This window comes from Aquarana catesbeiana, linkage group LG09 (assembly GCF_042186555.1).
Source record: "Aquarana catesbeiana isolate 2022-GZ linkage group LG09, ASM4218655v1, whole genome shotgun sequence".
Classification (NCBI taxonomy): Eukaryota; Metazoa; Chordata; class Amphibia; order Anura; family Ranidae; genus Aquarana; species Aquarana catesbeiana.
Window position 1 is genome coordinate 223,515,852 of NC_133332.1, and position 27,188 is coordinate 223,543,039.

Below are 27,188 nucleotides of genomic sequence, written 5' to 3' on the forward strand. Positions count from 1 at the left end.
ACAAAAGGTAAACTTATCCTTTTTATAACCTAGTTTGTACAACTTTTTTTTTATGAGATTGTGGAACTGTATCAAACGCTTTGCTGCAATCAAGATAAAACAAATCATTGAACCCCTAACAAAGGTTCTAACCCTTCCAAACTCATTTGCAAAAATAGAAAAGTGTTTCTAAACTAGAAAATGATGGACACTGACTGGCAAAGCTGGCTGGAACTTGACCTCCTTGGGGAGAGAGTTTCAGACTAGCTGCCATTTCTCTAGTACCTCCATAAGAAAAGAATTAAAGAGATTAGCCAAACAAGCACTTTTATTGATAAAAAATAAATCACAGTAGGAAAAATACATAACAGCTTGTGCTGTAGATAGTGAAACATGCAGTGGGTCAGAATCCTCCTTTTATGATAAAAATACATTTTGCTGGTATATTGAAATGTGCTCCTCTGTTACTGTATATACAATGCTGAAGTCTTTAAAAAATTGTGTGTGATAGAACAGGTATATGGTGTATCTGCTTATTGCTTCATATTCTTACATTTTAAGGAGTATAAAGATGATCACATGGATCCTGTGTCATATAATTCAGGCTATGTTTATACACTTGTCTATACGATTTGAGATGGGAAAATGCTTATGTACTTCAGGAGCCAGATGGTTCAGTTCAGAAGCTACTTTAAGCCCACGTTCACATTGGGCAAATTTGACATGCCAAATCAGTGGCTAGTGCCGGCAATGGCACCATCCAAATCCCAAAAGTAGCTCCTGTACCACTTTTGGCAACTTCAGGGGCGATTTGAATAGACATCTGTACCTGAACCCGCACCGATGTCTGTCAAATCACCCCCCAGCCCCCCCCCCCAAAAAAAATCAGACTATACTGCCGGTTTGAAATTGTGCGAGTTCGTCTGAACTTGTACGATTTCTAGCCCGCAGCAGTGTGAACCTAGGCTAAAGCAGAGTTTGTGATATGTGTAACCAACACAAAGTGAATTTGGGTTCCATGAAATGCAGAAAAATACCTAGTATTTTTGGGTATGAGGGGGGGAAAAAAAAAAGGAATGCTTTCCCCTTCCTCCCATAATGCACTGCTAGATACATAAGCATCCAAATGCTATACTAGATTAGTCAACTGGGGGGGGGGGGGTTGTAATGGTAAGCCTTGCATAAACGCTGTCCAGATTGAGCTTAGACGGGGCTATTTTTTTTTTTTTTACTGCAGTCAGGAAAAAAAAAAAATTAAAGTATAAGGGAGGGGTGCAAGCAATTAAGTGAACCTGTTGCTTTGTCCTACATGGACAAAGCACAGGTTCACACAAAGTGAAATAGAACATGCATAGAGGAAGCGCATTTCCTTTTCCAGGCAGAAACTTCTATGCCACAGACTAAACATAGGGAAGAGCCTTAGATAAGATCAGCCTGCTGTGTTTAACCATTTTCTCCTCTCCGTTTTCTTAATGCAGGGATTAAAACTCTTCCCTGTATACAAAATATTGTTCTTTCCACCAGTACTAATATACAATTTTTTTCTTTCCTAAAATCCGACACCATAAGCTGCTTGCTAATACCTAGAAAGGTGCAGAACCGCTAAAATTTCTATCGGCTGATGAGGCTTCCCCTGCAAATAAGGACTAAGGTACTTGCCAAAACCTTTGGTACCTACCATGGGGAGATTTCCCCACTTCCTGCATAATAACCAGCACTGGCATCAAGGGGAAATCCCACAGACAGCAATAAAAACCTGATAGGCTCTAACTCTTCCTTATTCTTTTAAAAACTAACAATGTTTTAGCTGGAGTTCCACTGTTAGGTTTACAAATTCCCACACCCCTAACAGGAATCTAGGACCCCTTTGCGATTACTTTTTAACATCTTACAGCCAGCTACCATGCGTTTCCCCTCTTGCTCTATGAACATGGTACTATCAATATGTTGTGGCAGGTCAGCACAGGTATACAATTCTACAGAACATTAAAAGTGCTGATTATATATAGTGAGTTTCATGGCTTGTCATTTTAAAGTGGTACATTTTTATACTAAATTAGATCAGAGGGCCATACGCCAAGGTATGTCTAGCCTTCAGAATAGATTTCAGGCCTTTAAGCATTTGGAACAAGCATTACAGGAGGTAGTGTGTTCTAGGATAGATTGGTAAACCCGGTTGGGACAAAAAGAGAGGACATCATTCCCCAGACTGTGTTCTCTGCCACCGCCACCTCCACACATGCAGGACATGGTCATAAAAAGAGCAGGTGGCCACCAAGCTGGCGTTTGCTGGTCCGTACTTAGATTTTTCTGGCAGAGCCTTATTGTTCAAGTCCTTTACAGGGTCACTTTCAGGCAAGTATTTACCACGCTCGTCCTCAAAAATCACATCAAAGCTGTCAGTGGGTGACTCGTAGAAGATTTTCAGATTCTGCATGGGTTGGTCAAGGTTTGGTGCAGCCCCATCTGAGCCTGTGGCATCTGACTCATTGGCTTGCAAGGAAGCTGGCTCAGGACTGGCTGGCGAGTATGAAAGCGATAGTGTGGACCAATCCGCTCCATAGGCCAAGGAGTTGTGAAGAACATACGAGGAGGCAATGGGGGAGCCATCTAATGGGGGACAAAAGTAACCACATAAGACTGGGTTGTACATTCTATTTACCATAAACTCCCTGCTGTGCCATTTTAGTGAGTTTAGGGAGTTGGTGTTTACTGTAACCTAGTAAAATGCATGTTTTGTACTTGCCATAAAATGTATTTTCTTGGAGCCCAGTGAGGAACACAGAAAGACTTAAATCTTTGGATTATACTGCCACTTACAAGAAGATTGAACACTGGCAACCAAAAGCTTAAGGTCAGCACACAGTATAACCCATTTTACTTCAAACAAACCTCAGTTTTAAAGTTGAAAACCCGTACAGACCACTTTTTTTGCTACAGGTAAGCCTATAAGGCTTACCTATAGCTACCCAAGATATCTCCTAAACCTGCTTAAAAACTTAAGAGATATTCCCTGTTTTTGCATGTGCTGACTTCATCGGCACATGCGCACTGAAGCAACGGCACGTACATGCTGTTGCTTCAGTGAGTGTGCCGTTACCAGCGGCCCCCGCGTGGACGTGACGTCATCGCGGCTCCGGCCAATCACAGCGCCGGAGCTGCGATACCCAGAGTTAACCCCCGGGAGTGATGTCGCTGGCCGGTGCTGCGTTATGCCTTTGTCTTGCAGCTGTTATTTTTTTTTCAAAGTGGGTTTTACCACTTTAAAGCAAAGCAGTACTGAGATCATGATTACACACATAAATAAGCTCAGAGAAAAGGATTTTACAGTAAGTACAAAAATCCTTTGTTTTTCTCCTCCATTGAGGAACACAGAAACTCTTAAACCTTTGGGAGGTCCGAAAGCAGTCCAACTGAGTGTTAGGCAACACAGCAAACAATCATTAACAAGTCAAACCTAGGACTTGGGGTCCACCTAGAGCTCAAAGAGCTGCCTGAAGGACCAGTCTGAAGATGGCATATTGAAATATGGTAGGAGGATGATTCTGCAGTAATGCCTGGAGTCCAAATTGCTATAGGGAATTACCCTCACAAAATTTGGGACTTTAAAAGGCTCAGAGAGTAAACATATATATTTGTATTAAAAGATAATTTTATTATCAAAAAACAGTAATTCAGTACACTATAAAAAGTCAACATAGTGAAATCGGATACAGGGTTACTAATGGCGAAGGCGCCCAATAATGATAAAATACACATGCAGGGGTTACAGAGGCCAATTTCAAACATGTTTCAGAGTTCTAAAACTCCTTCTTCAGGGCAATCAGTGTATGTGATGTTGGTATAGTAAAGTGCTCCCACATAAACCGGTGTGATCCGCCACACCATGTGGTTAAAACTAAAATATAAAATTACTACAAAGCCGTGTAGGCTAGATGGAACAGGTGGCAACCCAGGCGGCTCTCGTTAGGCAGACACTGAGACCACCCAAGATATCAATGTCCACAGCAGGTTACACAGGGGGTTTATATGGTAGAGGTTGTGTCCTCCTACTTAGCCTTTCAGACTGGAAGGGTTTACTTGCAAGAAAGGTCTTGTATCCTGCATGTTATCTTTTCCACCCTGTGCAGCCTGGTGGGACAGCAGTGATGGCATATTAGGTATGTCCTCCTGGTATAACAAGTGGCAGCCTTGCAAGTCTGTGAAACGTGCCTGATTCTGAAAAGTCCAAGGGGCATTCTCGGTGATGGGGATCTTAACAGGACAGGTGGGAATCCAATCCTTGCGGCCATAAACCTAAACAAGGGTCTGTCTAAGCCACCCAGAGATGGTAGAATGAAAAGGCAGGGCGGGCTTCTTTTCGGAGCCACCCAGAGTGACAAAAACCTGTCTTTCTTAAAAAAAAAAAAGCAGTGGATGAGGAAGAGCCTCACACAGCCCAAACATCCAGACAATGGAAGAAAATTTCCTTTTGATGAACTGCGGTAGAAAAAAAAAAGTGGCAAAACAAATTCCTTATCTGGGAGAAGGCAGAGGCTATCGTGGGCGGAAAGAAGTCCTGGGCCTCAACACCACATTTGTTCTTATGCAAGACCAAAAAGGGCTCTTTGCAAGATAAAGCTGCCAGCTCAGGAATTGGCCTTGCAGAGGCGATAGCTACTAGGAAAGCAATACTGTGCATTAGAGTAAAGAGAGGAATGTTTAACAGTGCCAGCACCTTGATGAACACCCAAGATGCAGAAGATAGGGCCACTGCACTACCAACTTTGGCCTAAAGCAAAGCATTAGAGCACTGGAAAGATGTCCACATGTAGGTAAACACCTTTTATGTCCACAGAAGCCACGGAGTCTCCCTGGTAAAGGGAGGCAATGATAGAGCTAGTTGATTCCATCTCATTTTGTCCCCAAATATAAACATTGAAGACTTTGGCTGAGTGACTGCCCCCTTGTGGTTTGAAACCGTGAAAGTATTAGAGTAAAACCCCTGAAACCATTATGCAGCAGAGACCAGAGCTAGAACACCTTCGACCAGAAGGTATGAGTGTTCAAGATGAAGATCTACCAGTTTGAGAGAAGACACAGGGAGGTTTGGAGTGGCAAAATGAGGTAGGGGGGCAGGGAACAAAACATGAGTGATTAGCCCTGGGAAATCACTTCTTGCAACCAGGCATCAAGGATGCAAGACGTCCAAGCATCTACAAAGATCAACCGACATCGCCCAACTCTAAAAAGTGGGGTTGCACCTTCACGCTGAGGATTTGGCAGACTTGAATTGCGATATTTTGCAGGTGGCCGGGGAGCCAAGCTTGGAGGTCTTAGACACAGTAGTAGAGGAAGTGGATAAACAAAGGCAGTGGCTGGGGAGGTTAGATAACTTTTAGCGGATTCTGACCAGTCAGATATGGTTAGACAAAATAAAATAAAGATCTGGTGCATGGAACGGGGAGGTGGGTTGGGGGGAGCTGTGAACTGTCAGTAATAACAGTTCTGGAAAGGACTTCTATTGCTTATTGGCCTTCCACCAGTATAGTGCTTGATTTGTTAAGGTAGGTCAAGGCTGGACCAGCTGGGGAAACAGACCATATCTGAACAAAAACAATCCTATACTTAAATTAAAAAAAAGCAATTTTACTTCTGTGTTGTTGTTAGAGAGTTTCTTTCACTTCCTATGCTGTAAAAGGCTGTCCCTTGTACAGGAAATCTTTCTAATAGAGTCCCAGATAGCAGTTAAACTTGACAGGGGTCCTAATCCTTCCCCACTTAATCCAAAACTAAAATACAAATAAAAATATATGTTTGGGGTATAACTGCACTTTAACCACTTAAGGACTAGCCTCGGTTTGAGATTTGGGTGTTTACAAGTTTACTTAGAGCCCCCCCCAAACATTATATATTGTTTTTTTTTCTAACACCCTAGAGAATAAAATGGCGGTCATTGCAATACTTTTTTTCGCACCGTATTTGCGCAGCGGTCTTATAAGCGCACTTTTTTGGAAAAAAATTCACTTTTTTGAATAAAAAAAATAAGACAACAGTAAAGTTAGCCCAATTTTTTTTTTATATTGTGAAAGATAATGTTACGCCAAGTAAATTGATACCCAACATGTCACGCTTCAAAATTGCGCCCGCTCGTGGAATGGCGTCAAACTTTTACCCTTAAAAATCTCCATAGGCGACGTTTAAAAAATTCTACAGGTTGCATATTTTGAGTTACAGAGAAGGTCTAGAATTATTGCTCTCGCTCTACCAGTCGCGGCGATGCCTCACATGTGTGGTTTGACCACCGTTTTCATATGCGGGCGCTACTCACATATGTGTTCGCTTCTGCGCGCGAGCTTGTCGGGACGGGGCGCTTTAAAAAAACATTTTTTTTCTTCTGATTTTACTTTATTTTATTTATTTTTTCACTGTTTAAAAAAAAAAAAATTGGATCACTTTTATTCCTATTACAATAAATGTAAACATCCCTTGTATTAGAAAAAATCATGACAGGTCCTCCTTAAATATGAGATCTGGGGTCAAAAAGTCCTCAGATCTCATATTTGGACTTAAATGCAAAAAAAACAAAAAACATTTTTTTCATTTGAAAAAATGACAACAAAAGAATGACCCTTTAAGACGTATGGGCGGAGCTGACGTTATGACGTCGCTTCCGCCCTCCTATGGTATGGAGACGGGTGGGGGCCATCTTCCCCTCACTCGTCTCCATACCACAGACATGACAGGTCCCGATCGCCTCCGCCGCTACCGACGGCTCCGGTAAGCAGCGGAGGGCGCGGGAGAGTGGCGTGGCACCTCTCCCGCCGCCGATAACTGTGATCTCGCAGCGAATGCGCCACAGAGACCACCATTATCGTAAACACAACCGGCTCCTGAAAACATGGATACCTCGGTTGTGGCAGCAGCTGCTGCTGCCGTTACCAAGATATCCATCTTCAAAGTGCTGACATATATATGTACAGGAGCCGGTCGGTAAGTGATTAATGTAACCATTGGTTTAACCTATACATTAAGTATATTGTACTTTAAAGACAGTTTTGCATGGTTGCCAGTAAATAAATGTTTCCTAGCTCAGGTTTCACCCAGTTATTGCCACCTTTACAAAGCCAAAGCACTCAATGGATTGATTTGCCATAATGTAGACTATGAAATGAATTGTAGCGTTTAGCTGCAAGAGGTGCCCTTTCACTATAACCTTCTGGACGGCAGCAGAAACACATGGGAATTTCAATAAGTATAGCCTTGAGAGATAAAAGACTAGCAGAGTAATTCTACCCATCAGCTTTGACCTGGCTGAATTTCTTGGCTCTTTATTTCTTCACTTACCAGATGCGGTGTCCAGAATGTGGAAGCCGCTATGCATACAGGCAGCCAGCAGGAGGGCGCTCTCTGTTGGGTGCCACTTCAGCCTCCAGACACCACCCTGAACATGGGTATCAGATACAGGCTGCTTCATCTGTCGCAGGTCCCAGATGAGAACATGCTCATCATAACTGAGATACAAAAAGAAACATCAGGAGCGAAAATCTAACACCAATAACAAGGAAACTACTAAGTATTTTAAAGCCTACAGTCCATTTTACAGCTGAATCTGTGGTCCCTTATCCGAAACCAAGTGAGTCAACCTCTATGGCAGCACCTCACCTAAGAAATCTTGTCTAGGAAATGCTGGTTTTTAGATAAGGGCTCCTATTTCTGCAGCCCTCTGCTCTCCCATGCAAATTAATGAGCGAAAAGCCCTAAATCCTGGACAGATTCCTCCATGTATTCACAAATTTTAAAGTGTAAAAGGTGGTGTCTTATGTAAAAATCCACACACTTTAGTCGTGTGTGTGTATATATATTTATTTTAAAAATCCTTATTAAAATACCATTATCAATACCTGAAATCTATATATATTTTTTTTAACACCACAAATCACTTGCACTGTCAAGCCAATCACATTTCTATTGCCTGACAAAAGTGCTCTCACTCTAACATGATTCAGGCTCCGGGGCAAGAGGGAGGAGCCTACAGGAAGAGCGCAAAAAGGACCTTGGCAATGTGATGGTTTCCACTGGAAAATTTAAATAATCATGCAAGTGAAAATGAAAGTTACAGTATGAAATAGGGATGCCATCCTTCAGACAAGGCAGGGGTGTTTGAATACCAAAACTATTAAAAAGAAGGTCGGGAACACCACACCACACCACCTTATTAAAGATGGCCGACTCATCTGTTAGGATGCAGTCCTCCTAAACAAAATAAATTTCACCAAAAACGAATGTGACCTGTAGAAGGGTCACAAGACAGTTTGCAGATGGAGAACAAATGCAGCATAACAAAGTATAAATTTAGTGATAGCAGAAAATATTAAAAAAAAAATTCCACAACCCACCAAAATTATCAAGATGAGCTGAACACAACTAGTCCTAGACACTTTGTTTCTGCAGTTATAAATAGATAAAAAAATTGGTTAATTGCTGTGGCCAAAACCTTCATGTGATTCCTTCACTTCTGTTTTCCAAATAGGCTTTGATGTACGGAAAATATACGGAATTTCTCATCGGGACTGGGGTGACAATGAAATGAGACGCTTCACTACCATCTTCTGGTGAACTAGGAGTAGTGCAGGCAGGCTTCAAAAACTTGCATGTACCATGAATGGATTCAAAGCATACATTTTTTTTTTTTTTTTTTTTTTTTTTTTTACAAATAACGTGGTGTTTTATTTGAAAAAATTGAGACACATATGGTATACATACAACATCATTACAATTATACAATATGTGGAAGCAACAAAAGGGTGTGGCCTGATTACATGTCGTGCATAAGTCAGATATCACGCATTATGTTATTATGGAATACATAGTGAATGTGGGTACACACATACCTCAAATACAAGGTTTGCAAATATCCTTATACAGGAGCCAGACTATAATGGGTCACTAGATATTTCTGTGCACGTAGCTGCATTTCCCAGCCACGTATCCCAAATCCTACCATATTTAGCAGGGCATTTCCTATGAACATATACAGTATCTCTTTTTTATATGGCAAGACCTGGTTGACTGCTGAGATCCATTCCTGAAGCGTCGGTGGTGCGTCTTGCAGCCACTTCCTCGCTATAAGTAACCTAGCTGTGAACAATACCTCTTGTAGGAATATTTTGTGGAATTTGTCCGAGTCAGGGTCAGGGAATATTCCCAGCAGGCATTGTTTCGGACATAGCGTCAGATGAGATCCCATCTCATCATGTATGAACTTAACTATTTGGGACCAATAATCCTGTATCACTGGGCACGTCCAGAGAGGTTGGAAGAAAGTGCTAGAGGGGCTATTACACCTAGGGCACAATGGATTCTGGTCAGGTTTAAATTTAGCCAGTCTATTGGGGGTTAAATATGATCTATGCATAATATACAGTTGTGTGGTGCGATCAGATAGTTTAGTGGACACCTTTTTGCTAGTACTCAATGCATCCTCCCATTCGTCATCCTCCAACTCCCCCACGTCCCGGGCCCAACGCTCTTTCAGATTATATGCTAAAGTGGTTGCGGAAGGTCGGAGTAGAGAATTGTAGAACACCGATATATGTTTGCGGGAGTCTTGGCTTGTTATAATACATAGAACATCAAGGCACTCTATATTAGGGGAGTCATCACTGAACTGTGTTTGGAGGGCGTGGCGGAGCTGGAGGTACCGAAAGTGCATCGAATTGGGAAGATGAAATTCCCCCTTGAGTTGTTGAAATGATTTAAGTACATTATCACAATAGACGTCAGATAAATATCTTATCCCCTGGTTCAGCCATATACTAAAATCGGGGATAGTTAATAGTTCTTGCAAGCTAGGGTTATCCCATAATGGTGTGTGAAAATGCGTAAGTGGTATTTTCAGTTTGTGGCCTATTACCTCCCATATTTTCCAATGATGATACAATAGACTTTTACATCCACTCAGCTGCCCAGTTCCCTTACAGTCTTTAAGAAGAATTTGGAAGGGGTGTGTTAGTCCCCGGGCATGAGGGGAACATACCAGGGCTAGGTATCGCTCTTTGTCCTGTTTATCTATAAAGAAAAAGTGAGACAATTGTGCAGCCAGGTAGTACATGTTGAAATCTGGCAGCGCCGCACCCCCTAGCTCAGTGGGGTTTTTAAGTGCTTGCCAGGACAATTTATGTCGGGTCGTCCCCCATACGAAGGAGTTAAGAAGGGCTTCTATAGACTTAAAGAGCCTAAGGGGTATATAAGCTGGAGCGTGCCACAAGAAGTACAAGAATTTGGGGAGGAGGACAAAGCATACATTTTTACAAACAGCTTATTTATGATAATAGTTTTTCAAATATAAAAAGAGAAGATTCCAGATTCCTCACCTTCCTGTTGCCAGAACATTCTCACGAAGAGGGTGACTCTGAATGCTGCACACTCCCATTGAATGTCTGATAATGAGAGACGCAAGTACAAACCATCAAATTGTCATTGGGGACAGTCACATTCACTTATTGGAAAGATAGTACTGATCACGGAGGTCATTGTCAATTGTAACCAGATTTTATAGATTTTCTTCACTAAATTCTGTTATAGCTGAGAATGTGAGCATCCTATATGTTGACAACTATAACAGCCAAGTTTTAATTAACCACAAATAATGGGATAGCATTAATACATTATAAACTAGGACACACAATAGTTTGTGCTCACCGTTTGCTGGTAAAGATTGGGTGGTCTGGTGTAGATCTTGTATCCCATCCTCGCAATAAACAATCATCTCCACCTGACCAGAGAAATAAGGAATGGCTGTTATGGTTTAGACTTTCACCTGCTGTAACCAAATGGCATGCAATGTTATTTAGTGCCATGGATCCAGTGCTTGGTCGTGTGCCCTTCCAGGGTCATCAGTCCCCCCCCTCCATGCTCCCAAGTTCTGTCCCCTTTCAAAGGGCTTAGTTTTGTCTTCTTCGTTGGCTTTCAGCCCTGCCCCCTGCCAACTTCTATTCCGTCCCCTTCCCCGGACCGCAGTGTTCCCTTCCCTAGTCCCTTGTCCCCTTCCACGGCCCCCAGTCCCGTGTCCCCTTCCTTGGATATGTCTCCCCACTCTTCCATGGTCCTAAGTCCTGTCCTCTTTCCCAGACCTCCTATCCCAGGGTTTGGACATGCTTGACACACAGTTTGCACACATTAAAAAAGACAGCATAAACTTTACAATGAAGAACATTTTACTTTATACATTCACATCATTCCATATTAAATACAGATTTACGGTTTCTACACACACCTGAAAACACCATAGTGGAATTCCAGTAGTTGAAAGCAGCAATCCAGGCTTCAAAGCCATGGGCTCCCCACTGACACTGGATGTCCAGGGACGGTGAGGATCCCTCTACCTGCACCAAACTTAGGCGCCCCTTTGAGTCGCTGCAGATGATCTTTATAGGAGAACTACTGAACAGGAGAGAGCAGGGCACACATCACAAAACTGAACGCAAGATTGGTGTAAAACATGAAAAAAAAAAAAAAGACAGAGAAGGCGTTTTTATATCAAGATAAAAGTTTTTTTTCCAAGTGTCAATAGATAAAACTGCAGCTGAAATCTAATTGGACACTATGGGTTTTTTTTTTTTTTTTTACAAATTGTTCCAATTTCTTCATAACTTACCTTTCTCTTTTTCCTGTGGACCAGTCAAGGGACAATGCCAGGCAGTCATCACCGACATCTATGCTGTGCACAGGCTCCACCTGACAACTTTCCTACTGAAAAAAACCAAACAGTCACTGCAGAAACCCGATCTGCTGAACAGCTACGCATAGAATACATCATAGAGCCAATTAATTAAATAGGAGTTCTGATTGGCTGTTTTGCGATACTGTACTTTGCGTTTGTCATAAGCCAAGTCAAGGGACTAAACAGTAGTATAACTAGATGAAGGATTATGTACACACTTACCCCGCTGCCTTGTAGTTTATAAAGCTCTAATGCACCCTTAGCGTTAGCAATGCCCAACACAGGATGTTCTGAGAGGGGAATGTGGCACCTAGACAGAAAATAAGATATTCGTTTTTAATTGCTTGATGGGTGATAAACTTGAAAATCCATACTGAATGGAATTTGACTGTTTCCAATATTCCACCACACACTGGCTGAGTTCTCATTTCCCTTCAGAACTGATACTGACAGTGGTGTAACAATAGCCATTACAGCCCACACCACTGCTATGGGGCCTGGGGGTGGAAGGGGGGCAGAGGAGGCAATTTAAATGGAAAATCTGTGTACATGTGAAAATAACACAAATCCAGTACTGTATCGTTAAAGATTGCAGAGGTTGCTGTTGATATTAACCCTGAACACCTGTGAAATTTCCAATCAAGAAGAGCAGAAAGAAGTTGCATACACAGAAGGAGGAGTATTACTATGCCATGACAACAATTTACAAATAGTAGTACTCCATTAATATGATTATTGTTATCTGGCAACCCAGGAGTGGGTGGATGAGCTGCAGCTGGAGGTCAGTATGTACATGGTGAGGTTATTTGTGAACTGATTTGAATAAAGACAAGTGTGGATTAATTGCTCTCAGAGCCTCTCATCATTCTGATTTAATGATTTAACCCTGTATACTTAACAGACTCCTGGGGAGAGTGTTTGATGTTATCAAATTCCTCCACTTTGGAGGGAATTAAATGTGCACTTAAGGTGCAATGTGGTTGGGTGATGTCCCGCTGGCTCAGTCCCTTCTTTTTCCTTTTTCTAAAGTAGCGTAGGAGTGTCCTACTGTAAGGAGGTGGGGAATATAGTAGAAGAAGAGATAGCGCAGTGGATAGAAGATAATAGAGAAATGGGGGGGGGGGAGGATAAAGGGGATGAGATTGTTGAAAGGGGTGAAGAGATGAAGGGGGGAGGGGTTCCCCGCAAGCATGGAGTAGGCTTGGAGTTTCCAGAGTATATCTATCCAAGAGGCGCTCAGCTTCTTCTGTCTGATATTAGATTGGGGTTACCTGGGTGGTTAGGGTTATGGTGGTCAGTGTTTGTCTTCGTAGGGCTTGGCCCTCATCTGAATATATGAACATGTTCCACAATTGCCAGGTTTTGGTGATTTTCTCCTGCCTGTTCTGGCTTGTGAGGATTAGATTTTCCATTTTGTAAATTTCTTCTACTTTTTCAAGCCATAGAGCAATGGTTGGCGGTTGTGGTGATTTCCAGTGTAGTGGGATGCAGGACTTGGCAGCATCCAATAGGTGATGGATTACAGATTTCTTGTATATCTTTTCTGGGATGTTGGACACATGTAGGAGAAAAAATGCGGGGTTATCTGGGATGTTACGTTCTGTAAATTTTCCCTAATCACCTGCCAAAAGTGTGTTAGTCTGGGACACAACCAGAAAATGTGTAGCATTTCTTTGGCTGACCTACAGCGCCAGCAGAGGTCAGATGTTGCCAGAAAGTACTTGTGGAGTAAGGCTGGGGTTCTGTACCAGTGTGATAACATTTTGTAGTTGGTCTCTTGAATTTTTGCGCAAATGGAGGATTTGTGTGTGAGCCTAATGCCCCGTACACACGGTCGGATTCTCCGACGGAAAATGTGTGATAGGACCTTGTTGTCGGAAACTCCGACCGTGTGTGGGCTCCATCACACGTTTTCCATCGGATTTTCCGACACACAAAGTTTGAGAGCTTGCTATAAAATTTTCCGACAACAAAATCCGTTGTCGGAATTTCCGATCGTGTGTACAAATCCGACGCACAAAGTGCCACGCATGCTCAGAATAAATAAAGAGATGAAAGCTATTGGCTACTGCCCCGTTTATAGACCTGACGTACGTGTTTTACGTCACCGCGTTCAGAATGATCGGATTTTCCGACAACTTTGTGTGACCGTGTGTATGCAAGACAAGTTTGAGCCAACATCCGTCAGAAAAAATCCTAGGATTTTGTTGTCGGAATGTCCGATCAATGTCCGACCGTGTGTACGGGGCATAAGAATGTGTTGTCTCTTGTTAGTGTTGAATCTGCAATCCAGTTCCTTTTCCCATTTGAGTAGTCCTGGGGGGAGGAATTCTGCTGGCGGTGTATTTAAGAGGTTATAAGCAAGGGAGAGTGTATGTGTGTCATCACCCCAGAGTCCGTGCAGAGTTCCTCTAAAGTTGTAAGAGGTTGGTTGCTGTCGGTGGGGGGGCTTTATGGTACTAAGAAAGTGTCGCAATTGAGATGATCTCAGGAAATCTAAGCGGTATGGTCCTGTGGGGTCAGAGAGTTCAGTGTTCGTTTTCCAACGTCCCCCAGAGCTAAAGTGGGTGGCTTGGCATAGGCCTGCATCGCTCAGACCCCGAAAGATTACATCCTGCAGTCCCAGTATAAACTGGGGGTTCCCCAGTATGGGGTATAGGGGAGAGTTTTGGGAGGATAGTGACTTCTGTGATATAAGCTGGGCGCATATCCGTATTGTGTTGCCTATCAATGGGTGACATTTAATTTCTGCTGGGAGGGCCAAGTGGCACCATGGAGTTCCAACTAGGGGGGGGGGCTAAACTTTGCGCTTGCTCTAGTTGAGTCCATAATTTGGTGTCGGCACCAGTCTATCAGCCTTCCTAAGTGTACTGCCCGGTAGTAGGCACGTATATCTGGTAGTGCCAGGCCACCATGTTGTTTAGGGAGGACCAGTAATTTTTTGGAGAGTCTGGGTCTTTTGCGGGCCCATATAAATTCTGTGAATGTTTTTTGCACTTGGTTGAAGTAGGTAGCGGGTATGTGAATTGGTAATGCTTGCATAGGGTAAAGGAATTTAGGGAGGATGGACATTTTTAGTATGTTGCAGCGGCCAAGGCAGGAATGTAGGCCTGTGTGCCATTGGTTGAGTAGGATTTTAACAGACTTCAGAAGGGGCGGGAAGTTAAGGTCGTAAAGTTGTGCGAATGTTTGGGGGGATGTGTGTGCCAAGGTATTTCAAGGCCGTGTTTGTCCATTTCAGTTTAAAGTTGGCCTAGAGGTGTGCAAGTTGTGTTTGTGGTATCCCTACTCTCATCGCCTCCGACTTGGAGAAATTGATTGTTAGATTAGATAACGTACCAGAAGTCGCAAATTCTCTCAGCAAGTTTGGGAGGGATATATTAGGTTTCGTGAGTGAGAACATAAGGTCGTCAGCATAGGCTGACACCTCATGTTGGGTTTGATTTATTGCAATTCCAGTGATGTTAGGGTTCTGTCTCACATGGCACAGGAATGGTTCTAGGGATAATGCAAAGAGAAGGGGCGAAAGCGGACACCCTTGTCTTGTCCCGTTCGTGAATGGGAATGAGTCTGAAGTCACACAGTTAGCCCTGACCCTAGCTGTCGGTGTCGTATATGCCACAAAGACCCAACTCAGCATATTACTGCCTAGGCCCACGTATCGTAATGTTGCGAACATGAAAGCCCAACTTACTCAGTCGAACGCTTTTTCAGCCTCAGTGCCTATAAAGACACTTGTTATTTTTGTGAGGGTGGCCGAGTATAGTAGGTTCAGGACTTATGTAGTGTTGTCCCTTGCTTCCCTGGTCGGTACAAAGCCCACCTGATCCAGGTGAATCAGTTGTGGTAGGTGTTGTTGCAGTCTGGAGGCTATTATCTTGGTAAATAGTTTAAGGTCAGTGTTGAGTGAGTAAGGATATTGGTCGGTAGCTCCCGCACTGGGTCGGGTCTTTACCTTCCTCGGGGATAACTGATATTTGGGCCTGTAATGTGGATTTGTGGAATGTTTTACCTTTTACTGAGGTCGATAAGGATGGGAGTAGTACCTTATAGTATTGAATAGTTAGGCCGTCAGGTCCTGGGGCTTTCCCCGCTTTGGTGTTTCCTATCGCCAATTGGAGCTCCAATAATATAAGGGGATCTTCTAGTAGTTTGCGCGTCTCTGTTGGCAAGGTAGGCATTTAGTGAGGTGTAAATGTAATCTGTCATACGGTCTGGGGGGGGGGGGTTGCGTTGTTGGTAGGTTCTAGAGAGACTCGTAGTATGATTTGAATTCTCGTGTAATTTGTTGGGGTAGTGATGCTTTTTGCCCCGTAGGGGAATTTATGTGTGGTATATAGGATGCTAGTTTCTGGGTATGTATCGACTGTGCTAACAGTTGCCCGCACTTATTGCCCGATTCGTATATTTTTTTGCGGCAAATTTGGAGCGCCGCCTTTGCCTCAAAGTGGACAAGGTCAGTGATTTGTGTACGTACAGTGTCGAGTTAGTCTCCCAGTGGGCCAGTTGGGGTCTGTTTATGATTAGCTTCTAAAGTCTGTAGTTTGTTAAGGAGGGAGGTTAGTTGTGCAGTCCTTCACTTTTTATTCTTGCTCCATGCTTTATAAGCACCCCGCAGATCACCACTTTGTGTGCCTCCCACACTAGTCCCCTGTCACTGTCAGTGGAATTATTAGTATGAAAGTAGTGTGCGATTTCTTTGATTACATCTGTCAGCACTTCTGGGTCTTGTAGTAAGCTCTCGTTGAGCCTCCACGGCTTCCTCTGTCGCCTATAGAAGTCCTTCAGCTCATATCAGCGTGTGACCAGAGCGTGGCCCGACCAGGTGATGGAGCCTATGGTGGTGTCTTTGATTGCCTGCAGTTGGTTGTGTGGGATCAGGAAGTAATCTATGCGCGAGTATGTGTGGTGTGGTCTGGAGTAAACTGTGTAGTCTCGTTCGCCTGGGTGGAAAAGTCGCCACGCATCTATTAGCTGTGTAGTATGTAGTGTCAATAGGGGCATATTAAGGTATCCTCCCACTATGAGCTGGCCCTCCGAATATGTCTGGAGTTCCTCCAAGTGTTTTTTTAATGAAGGTGTCTTGTTGACTATTTGGGGCATAGAGGTTTGCAATGGTCACTTTTACTCCACCAATCAGGCCCTTGAGGAATAAAAATCTTCCCGCCGGGTCTGTTCTCATATCTATTAGGGACCAAGGGAGTTTTGCCGAGATCAGGATGGAGACTCCTCTAGATTTGGCCTCCGAATAGTTAGAGTGGTATACTGTCGGGTAGAATCTATTTTTTAGGACGGGGAAAGTGTTTTCTTGTAGTAGTACTATGTCTGCTTTCATGCGTTTCATGTCGTTTAATAACATCCGTCTCTTTTCAGGGACGTCAAGTCCCTCCACGTTCAGGGTGACAATGCTCGTGGGGAACATTCCCCATTCAAGCCGCCTCCCCCAACCAATGTCGGCATCCCTGTGGGTCCGCTCTTATTAGGTGTTTCGAGGAGAAATAACCCCTGGGGGGGGGGGGGCGTAACCCGCTTTCCATTACCACAGCCAACCCCCCCCCCCCTCCCCGTAACCGAAAAATTTGTTTCCTTATGTTCTTTGAGCAAGGTATCCCGGTAAGTATCGTGCTACCCTGCTCGATCAAGGTCATTGTAGTGCCGTTAGTCCAGGTCTCGCGCAAAGTCCGGCATCCCCTGACACCCCCCCCCCCCTCCGATAGTCCCTCCTCCCTTTTATAATGCGTCTTATCTCTCCACAGTAACAGTGGCTCTCATACCCTCCATATCGTTTGTATGTTCATTATCGTCTGTTATTCTTGGGGGGTTCCTGTCTTGGAAGGCTGCTTGAGTATTGCCTGTAACGGAGAGTTTATTGTGCAGGGGGAGAGATGTCCTTCCAGACTACCGCGTATGTGGGGGGGTGCAGTGTTCTCTTCCTGGGAAGCCGTTTAAAGCATAGTCCTTTCCACTCTCGTAACAGGCAGTTAGTGCTGTCTGCAGTCAGGCCAGTAGGAGTGTAATGACTTTTGGACTGGGCACTGCACATATCTACTCACGTCTTTGCAAGTGGGGGTTTGCTGTGGTATACATCTAAGGGGTATAACAAGTTTTCAACCGTTTCTCCAGGGCCTGGATTGGGGTCCTGGTTGATATCGTCTTACGCCTGGAGGCAGTGACTGAGTTCCAAGCTGCAGGCTGGGGGGGGGGGGGGTGTGTGTGCAGGGGCGGAGCAGCTCGGCCCTCTGTGACAGTTCCTCATCGCTAGATCAGCTGCGGTGTTGGGGGGGGGGGGGGGGTATAGCATGAACATCCCATGTATTACAAGTTGTAGAGTCTAAAGGGGTGTACCTACGACTCGCATGCTCTGCTGATGGATGGCGCGTGGGGCCTCCCCTGGGACCTCTGAGAGCGGGCAGGCTGGTTGAGTCTGCCCAGCGCGGGGCCTGAGTGTCCAATCGGTCTCGGTATCTTCTGCAGGCAGTTCGGTACCTGTACTGGTTCTCCTCCCAGGAAAGGGAAGAATGCCGGGAGGTCTGCAGGCGTGTGAAGCGTAAAGGTGGCCTGGGCTGAACGGATGATGACTGCCAGAGGGTGGCCCCATCTATAGGTGTATCCGTGTCTTCTTGCCATTTCCAGAGCTGGTTTCAATAATGCCCGGCATGGTAATGTGGCTCTGGAGACGTCTGGGAGAATTTGGATGAATTTGGATGTGCGCACCATCAAATTCAATATCCCCGTGTTCCCAGGCTTTCCGAAGGATAGTCTCCTTGTGTGCGTAGCAGTGCAGGCGGCACAGGACATCTCGGGGTCTGGCAGGGTCTGTGGATTTGGGACCCAGGGTACGGTGCACACTGTCAATTTCCAGTGATGGTTGTGGGGTGGCCATAATCCTGTGAAATATGGCCGTGACTGTCTCCGCTAAATCTTCTGGACCCGTGGCCTCAGGTAGTCCCCGCAGTCGCAAATTATTGCGGCGACTGCAGTCCTCCATTTCCTCTAGGTGCAGTTGCATCTCCTGGGCCTCTAGAGCTTGGGTGTCTTGCACTAGGGTCGCCATTCGGGATTCCAGCGCGAAAATCGAGGTTTCCCCCATGGTCACTCGGTCCGTGAGGGAGTGCAGCTCTGTTCTTACCGCTTGGATATCTTTAATGTGCGTCTCTTCTATCCGGAGGATCAGGGCCTCAATGTCCGCCCGTGTGGGTAGGGCCTGCAGCATGGCGCGGAGGTCTGCATCGATGCGGCTCTGGCAAGGGCTGTCCATGTCAGGTCGGAAGGCAGAAGGGGTCTCCGTGAGATTGTCTAGCCCTGGAGAGGGTGTTGAGAGGCTTGCAGGCGATGTGCTGGTGGTTGCCTCCATATGGGTCGCACGTGGTGCTGCTAAAATGGCGCACGGTGAGGTTCTCTGAGTCGCTTTGAGATAGCGCCGGATTTCGGGGCTGAAAAGTCTGGCGTCGGGTCCCATGGGTCGCCAATCTTGTCCTGTATCGATTAAGATCGCTCTTGCCATGCTTGCATGGGTTGATTGTGATCTGGTGGCCGTTTTAGGTCGGGCTTAGCCGGGAGCTCCTCTAGTGCACGTCCTTACTCAGCCATTGCTAAGCCACGCCACCCGCTGGTTTTATATATCGCTAGATGACATCTTTACAGGCCCAGAAATCTGAGATGCTGAAGAAGATTGGTAAGCTACTGTGCTGTAAAAGGCTGTCCCTCGTACAGAAAATCTTTCTAACAGAGTTCTAGATAATAGTTAAACCTGAGAGGGGTCCTAATCCTTCCCCACTTAATCCAAAAATGTTTGGGGTATAACTACACTTTAATGTAACCATTGGTTTAACCTATACATTAAGTATATTGTACTTTAAAGATAGGACAGAGTACATAGCTGGAAAATGAGGATTAAAAGTAATTTTCTGCAGTGCTGCCCCACTTTACCCTGAAAATTTATATCCTTAGACTGTGGTTATATGTAACATGCAATTCAATGTTTTCGTATGTAGGCATCCTCAATGTGTGCATTCATGTTCGAATGTGTGTGTACATCTCTATGGTGTGCTGCTCCGACCGCCTGTTTCAGTCTCGGGTTCCCCGGAATGGGAGAGCTTGGGAAGGTGACGGTGGGGTCTGGGAACCCCCTTTTGCCACATGTAAAAGTGGGCCAAGCGGCTGTATTAGTCCCTCGAATCACTTTTACATTATAGAGCATCGCCAGCTCTAAAAAAGATACCAATGTCATGGCTACAGCTGCAGCCATGGCAATGGTAGAACAACTAAATCCTGGGTATGTCCATATGCGGGAAGTGCTTAACCACTTGCCGCCCGTCATATAGCAGAATGGCGGCGGCAAAGTGGTTTCAAAATCCTGACTGGACGTCATATGACGTCCGCAGGATATTGAGCCGCTGCGCGCCCCCGGGGGCGCGCATCGCGGCGATCGTTGTTGCGGGGTCAGTCTGACACCCCGCAGCACCGATCTAGGTAAAGAGTCTCTGACGGAGACTCTTTACCACGTGATCAGCTGTGTCCAATCACGGCTGATCACGATGTAAATAGGAAGAGCCGGTGATCGGCTTTTCCTCACTCGCGTCTGACAGACGCGAGTAGAGGAGAGCCGATCGGCTGCTCTCCTAACAGGGGGGGGGTCTGTGCTGATTGTTTATCAGCACAGCCCCCCCTCGGATCCTACCCAGGACCACCAGGGAAACCAGTCACATTGGACCACCAGGTATGCCCCCTAGACCCCCAGGGACATACTAATCAGTGCAAAGGCAGCTGCCAATCAATGCTCAGGCAGCTGCCAATCAGTGCCCACTCCAATGCCTACCACCAGGGATGCCTATCAGTGCGGCATATCAGTGCGGCGTATAAGTGCCCATCAGTGCCACGTATCAGTGCCTAGCAGTGCCACCCATAAGAACTCATCTTTGCAGCCTTTCAGTGCCCATCAGTGTCGCCCATCAGTGCCACCCATGAGTGCCCATCAGTGCCGCATATCAGTGCCGCCTACCAGTGCCGCATATCAGTGCCCGCTCATTGGTGCCACCTCATCGCTGCCGCCTTATCAGGGCCTGTCAGTGCCACCTTATCAGTGCCCATCAGTGAAAGAGAAAACTTACTTATTTACAAAATTTTTAAACAGAAACAAAAGCAAAACTTTTATTTTTTTCAAAATTTTCGGTCTTTTTTTTATTTGTTTCGCAAAAAATAAAAACCGCAGAGGTGATCAAATACCACCAAAAGAAAGCTCTATTTGTGGGTACAAAATTATAAAAATTTAGTTTGGGTACAGCGTAGCACGACCGCACAAATGTCATTCAAACTGCAACAGTACTGAAAGCTGAAAATTGGTCTGGGCAGGAAGGTGTATAAGTGCCCTGTATTGAAGTGGCTAAACTGATTTGTATATGAAAGCCTTTCCCTTATTTACATCACATCCTGTAAAGTTGTTTAAACATTTATATACAATGTATACACTGTATTGGGCTTAATAGGAAAGATTATATGGCAAGAGCATCCTTACCATTTCATGTCTAATATGGCAGCTGTTTCAATCCTCTGCAGTTCCGATACAGGTGAGAAAAGCTGGTGGGGATCATAGTTATAAAGGTAAAGACGGCCCAGTCGCATATGAGGATCATCGCTTTTCTCCTCGCCATGCTATGGGGTAAAACAACAGGTTACTTGGAGGCAACACAGTAATGCTCAAGGTGAGGAGGCGATTAAGAGTCATCATTCACAGCAACCAATGATCTTTCACCTTTAGCTAGTTTGTAAGCGGTCAAAATAATAATGATCATAGTGGTGTAGTGGTTAGCACTTTCGCCTAGCAGCAAAAGGGTCGCTGGTTTGAATCCCAGCCATGGCACTACCTGCCTGGAGTTTGCATGTTCTCCTTGTTCCTGCCTGGGTTTCCTCAGGGTACTCTGGTTTCCTCCCACACTCCAAAGACAAGCTGGTTGGTTAATTGGCTCCAGTCTAAAATGGCCCTAGTATATGAATGTGAGTTAGGGACCTTAGATTGTAAGCTCCTTGAGGGCAGGGACTGATGTGAATGTACAACGTGTATGTAAAGCATTGCGTAAATTGATGGCTATAAAAGGTACCTGGAATAAATATTTTGGCTGGTTGCCATGTTACTGTAGTAATAATAATATTATTATTATTATAAAGCTTGAAGTGGTTCTAAAGCTAAAACATTTACCTTAATTAGTTCCCAGCATTAAGGGGATTCTAAAGGTTTGCATTTTTCTTTTTTTTTTCCTTTAATACCGTCATACTTACCTGCTCTATGTAATGGTTTTGCCCTATCCTCTTCTTCTTGGGTCCCTTGCCAGCAGTCCTGGCTGCTCCCCGCCCCCCCCCCCCCCCCCCCCCCCGCCAAGTGCCCCCAATAGCAAGCATCTTGCTATGGGAGAACTCGAACAGGCTTACTCTGGAGCCACGATTAGAGCGCGGCTCGGCCTCCCCCCCACCACACTCTCCTCATTGGCTACGATTGACAGCAGCACAATCAGAGCGCTGCTCGGCCCCATCCTCCACTCTCCTCACTGGCTATGATTGACAGTGTGAGCCAATGAGGCGAGACCTGGGAGAGCTGCTGCTCTCGTGCACATTGCTGGATGGACCTACCTGAGTTCTCAATCGATCCAGGGCTGTGCACGGGTGCTGTCAGGCAAATGCCAGGGAGCAGTGGGCGGTGAACACAGTTCAGCTAAGGATCGCACGTTTGCTCCTACAGCAAGTGGCTTGCTATGGCGCAAGACACAGAAGAGGAGGAGCACAGAGCACCAGCGGGGGACCCCAGAACAGGGGTTTCAGGGCCACTCTATGCAATACCATTGAACACAGCAGGCAAGTATAACATGGTTATTAATTTAGTTTAAAATAATGGACTTTAGAAATGCTTTATTTAAGCCCTTAATGACTAAAAAGTATATACTCCCCATTTTAAAAAGGGACTCTGATTCATCAGCAGCATCCAGTTACTGCTTTCTATCAAGAAGGAGAAAGGGATAGATATCTAAAATTCATATCCAAGATCAGATGTGCACATAGATAGGTTTGCCATAGTTTTTAATGGTGCTAGTTCAAATTGGGGCAGTGCGCTGTCCATTTTTTATGTAAGGTCTACTGATGGGAAGAGCAGGGTACATGAACACAAGACAACAAACCTGCCTAGAGCAAATAAAAATCCTGGATAATGCAGACGTGTAGGTAAGAAGCCAACTTTAGAGACATATCAATGGGTAACAAAACTTAGTAGGCACATACCAATGGTATTCCCCAAAACCTTCTGCAATAGCTGAATTTCAGGTAGTTCTGACCAGGAAAGCTTCAGCACTTCCTGATAGTGCTGAAGCTTGCCTGCGCCTTCCTACCTCACCTACCTGCACATTTTTATTGGTCTGAATGGCAGCCCGTCATAGCGATAGGCCAATGAAATGTGTAGGATCCAGGATTAGTGGAAAGCTCTGACACTACTTGGAGGTATCAGAACAGTCCACCAGCTAGCCATGACTGGAAGGGTTGGGAGGCTGCAGCAATTGTGTGTGCTGTTAGGTACATGCACTTCATACCTGCAGTTTTACTTCTCGTGACAGATTCTCCTTAAAGGGACTATATAGTATTATTTTATTTGCACCTAAAAGAGATCAACTAGATGTATATAATATTTTCAATGTGTTAATATTTTATGATACAGTCCAACCCCATTTTAGGGACCTGGAACACATGCATAATGTGGGATATATTTAACTAGGGATTCTCCTCTCTTCCAAAAGCCTCAGGTCTACAGAACCCCTCTGATCTAGCCAATCAGACAGGGGTCCTTTGCACATCTGGCTAACGATTCATATGAAAATAACAGGGGAAGTGCCTTATAGTGTGGAATAAACACATGACCGAGGCAGTACTGATGAGAGCACCTTTTCAAAAGGCTCTGGGACTTGTGATACCACTCTGGTAAGCGGAGCCATCTCTCAGCTATACTCTCTTGGAAAATTGTTTATGTACATATGAGGTCCATAAAGATTCAGATCTTACCTATACATTTTACAATCAAGTTGTACAATCTCAAGTAGATTCACCAAAACTGTGTAAAGCAAGGGTCTATTTGAACAATCTAATTTATATCCAATCTGGCAGGTCCTTGTATGACAGTTGTTGGGAGATCCAAATAAAATTGTACAATCAGGTGTATGCCCTTCCTCAGTGAAATTCAATTTTACCTTGTTGTCTTTTTTCAGGTACAGGCAGTTCAAATTTCTTGGTACAAAATGGCCATTGATGAAACAGATTTTAGCTTCTCTACATCCTCCAACTGCTGCAGATTGGCAGTTTGCAGATTAAGCATAGACATGAAAAGTCTAGAGAAGTGCCTTATAACCCAGTGTTGTTCCATCTTGCAACTTTCATTTCCTCACTTTCAGCAGGGAAATAACAGTCGACGTAGAAGTTCAGCCAATAATAGAAAAGTATGTAGTACTCACATCACTGTCTGGCTTCTTCAGCTGATAGGTGCCACAGGCCAGGATTGTGTTCCAGTCATCCACAGGACACCATTCCACAGCATCCGCACTGTACTCCGTGTCTGTGACCTGCAATGTCTGAGTCTTGCTGGTCACCGCCATGTCTGTCTGTGGACATTACCTCTCCTAATACCAGAGCAAACATATAAACCTTTAATAAATATTCTACAAAATTACAACATATGTACACACAAATGTACATTGGACCTAAAAAAAAAAAAAAAAAAGTCTCTATGTTTGAGCTGTATATAATAACAGGAGAGTTCACTGCAAACATTTAAAGAAAAAACATATTTTACTGCATACTACCAAAAGTGTTCCTGTTCTTTAATGGGTCAAATACAGAAGCACTGGCAGTGGGCACCAGGGTCCCGCGCTGGCAGAGGGCAGCAGGGTCCCGCGCTGGCAGAGGGCAGCAGGGTCCCGCGCTGGCAGAGGGCAGCAGGGTCCCGCGCTGGCAGAGGGCAGCAGGGTCCCGCACCACAGAGGACAGCGGACACCAGGGTCCCGCGCCGGCAGAGGGCACCAGGGTCCCGCGCCGGCAGAGGGCACCAGGGTCCCGCGCCGGCAGCAGGGTCCCGAACCGGCAGAGGGCAGCAGGGTCCCGCACCACAGAGGACAGCGGACAGCAGGGTCCCGCACTGGCAGAGGGCACCAGGGTCCCGCACTGGCAGAGGGCACCAGGGTCCCGCACTGGCAGAGGACAGCGGACAGCAGGGTCCCGCACTGGCAGAGGACAGCGGGCAGCAGGGTCCCGCACTGGCAGCGGGCAGCAGGGTCCCGCACTGGCAGAGGGCACCAGGGTCCCGCACTGGCAGAGGGCACCAGGGTCCCGCACTGGCAGAGGGCAGCGGGCAGCGGGGTCCCGCGCCGGCAGAGGGCAGCGGGGTCCCGCGCCGGCAGAGGGCAGCGGGGTCCCGCGCCGGCAGAGGGCAGCGGGGTCCCGCGCCGGCAGAGGGCAGCAGGGTCCCGCGCCGGCAGAGGGCAGCAGGGTCCCGCGCCGGCAGAGGACAGCGGACACCAGGGTCCCGCGCCGGCAGAGGGCAGCAGGGTCCCGCGCCGGCAGAGGGCAGCAGGGTCCCGCACCACAGAGGACAGCGGACACCAGGGTCCCGCGCCGGCAGAGGGCACCAGGGTCCCGCACTGGCAGAGGACAGCGGACAGCAGGGTCCCGCACTGGCAGAGGACAGCGGGCAGCAGGGTCCCGCACTGGCAGCGGGCAGCAGGGTCCCGCACTGGCAGAGGGCACCAGGGTCCCGCACTGGCAGAGGGCACCAGGGTCCCGCACTGGCAGAGGGCAGCGGGCACCAGGGTCCCGCGCCGGCAGAGGGCAGCGGGGTCCCGCGCCGGCAGAGGGCAGCGGGGTCCCGCGCCGGCAGAGGGCAGCGGGGTCCCGCGCCGGCAGAGGGCAGCAGGGTCCCGCGCCGGCAGAGGGCAGCAGGGTCCCGCGCCGGCAGAGGACAGCGGACACCAGGGTCCCGCGCCGGCAGAGGGCAGCAGGGTCCCGCGCCGGCAGAGGGCAGCAGGGTCCCGCACCACAGAGGACAGCGGACACCAGGGTCCCGCGCCGGCAGAGGGCACCAGGGTCCCGCGCCGGCAGAGGGCACCAGGGTCCCGCGCCGGCAGAGGGCACCAGGGTCCCGCGCCGGCAGAGGGCAGCAGGGTCCCGAACCGGCAGAGGGCAGCAGGGTCCCGAACCGGCAGAGGGCAGCAGGGTCCCGCACCACAGAGGACAGCAGGGTCCCGCACTGGCAGAGGGCACCAGGGTCCCGCACTGGCAAAGGACAGCGGACAGCAGGGTCCCACACTGGCAGAGGGCAGCGGGCAGCAGGGTCCCGCACTGGCAGCGGGCAGCAGGGTCCCGCACTGGCAGCGGGCACCAGGGTCCCGCACCACAGAGGACAGCAGGGTCCCACACTGGCAGAGGGCAGCGGGCAGCGGGGTCCCGCGCCGGCAGAGGGCAACGGGGTCCCGCACCGGCAGAGGGCAGCGGGGTCCCGCACCGGCAGAGGGCAGCGGGGTCCCGCACCGGCAGAGGGCAGCGGGGTCCCGCACCGGCAGAGGGCAGCGGGGTCCCGCACCGGCAGAGGGCAGCAGGGTCATGCACTGGCAGCGGACAGCAGGGTCATGCACTGGCAGGGAAAAGCGGACAGCAGGGTCCTGCATTGGTGGATGAGAGTGGACAGCAGGATTATGCATTGGTGGAGGGCAGTGGATAGCGAGGTCCTGCAGCAGCAGCAGAGGGTGATGGACAGCGGGGTCCTTACACAGAGGTAGGGGTTATTGTAGTGTGTACACCTGCTAGAGAGATTTATCCTATTTGTCTGTTTGACCAAGACAGAAGACAATGAAAAATCCAAAACATTAGCTGTCACCAGAACAAAATAGGGAAAATGTTCCCATGGGGGCACCTTGTCCTGGTGACAGCTGTCTAAGAGGGGCCTTCCTCTCACCTTGGAGAGATTTCCTCTCACTTACCTGATGCCTCTCCTGCAGGACCGGAAGTGAAGGGAAAAACTCTTCTCAATGGGACACAGACAGAAGAAAGGGGAGGGAGAACGTAACCTTTTCATTTACTACCACTGGCTTTACAGTTTCTTTAAAGTTAAAAAAAAAAAACCCTCTCCTGAGGGCAAAGTAAAGTGTACTGTATGTGACTCGTTGCTGCAGTCAGGCTAGGATGCTCTACATATGTACAGATCACCAATAACAGAGACAGGTGAATAAATGGGTAAGAAAAATAACAACATATGTAGAGCATTTTGGATGATGCTGCAAATTGTATGAGTGTGCTATAAGTATTAATGTGTACACAGCACCTTCCAGTGTCAGTGTCCATTGTACAGGAGATGGGATGTATGTGACATGAACACAACATACATTCCATGTACATGTGACTCACCTGCACGCAGCACTGCCAGCAACACAAGAACTACAACTACTTCCGGGTCTGTGCAGTGCTGGGATCCGCCTCCCTGCACAGT

General features: G+C 46.7%; 1 protein-coding gene across 2 annotated transcripts; it reads right to left on the reverse strand.

Moving 5' to 3' along the window:
- Nucleotides 1-289: 289 nt before the first annotated feature.
- Nucleotides 290-27,188, reverse strand: DPH7 (diphthamide biosynthesis 7). Of its 2 annotated transcripts, none has more exons than XM_073599819.1 (10): nucleotides 27,107-27,188; nucleotides 24,166-24,330; nucleotides 21,198-21,334; nucleotides 11,906-11,993; nucleotides 11,618-11,709; nucleotides 11,237-11,400; nucleotides 10,663-10,735; nucleotides 10,335-10,400; nucleotides 7,306-7,472; nucleotides 290-2,589 (listed from the first exon to the last, which is right to left on the reverse strand). In XM_073599819.1, exons 2-10 carry the CDS (start codon nucleotides 24,304-24,306, stop codon nucleotides 2,177-2,179), a joined length of 1,341 nt encoding a protein of 446 aa, XP_073455920.1. In that variant the 5' UTR covers nucleotides 24,307-24,330; nucleotides 27,107-27,188; the 3' UTR covers nucleotides 290-2,176. The 2 variants fall into 2 exon arrangements, with proteins under 2 accessions (XP_073455920.1, XP_073455919.1); XM_073599818.1 differs by having other exon boundaries at nucleotides 11,237-11,403.

What these genes read in the sequence shown, in the direction of transcription:
- DPH7 (XM_073599818.1), bottom strand. Translation starts at nt 24,306, where the DNA reads ATGGCGGTGACCAGCAAGACTCAGACATTGCAGGTCACAGACACGGAG. An exon ending in TGAAGAAGCCAGACAGTGAT is followed by an intron (nt 21,335 to 24,165) that starts GTGAGTACTACA and finishes TTTACCCCATAG; the next exon opens with CATGGCGAGGAGAAAAGCGA. An exon ending in CATTCTGGACACCGCATCTG is followed by an intron (nt 2,590 to 7,305) that starts GTAAGTGAAGAA and finishes GTCCCCCATTAG; the next exon opens with ATGGCTCCCCCATTGCCTCC.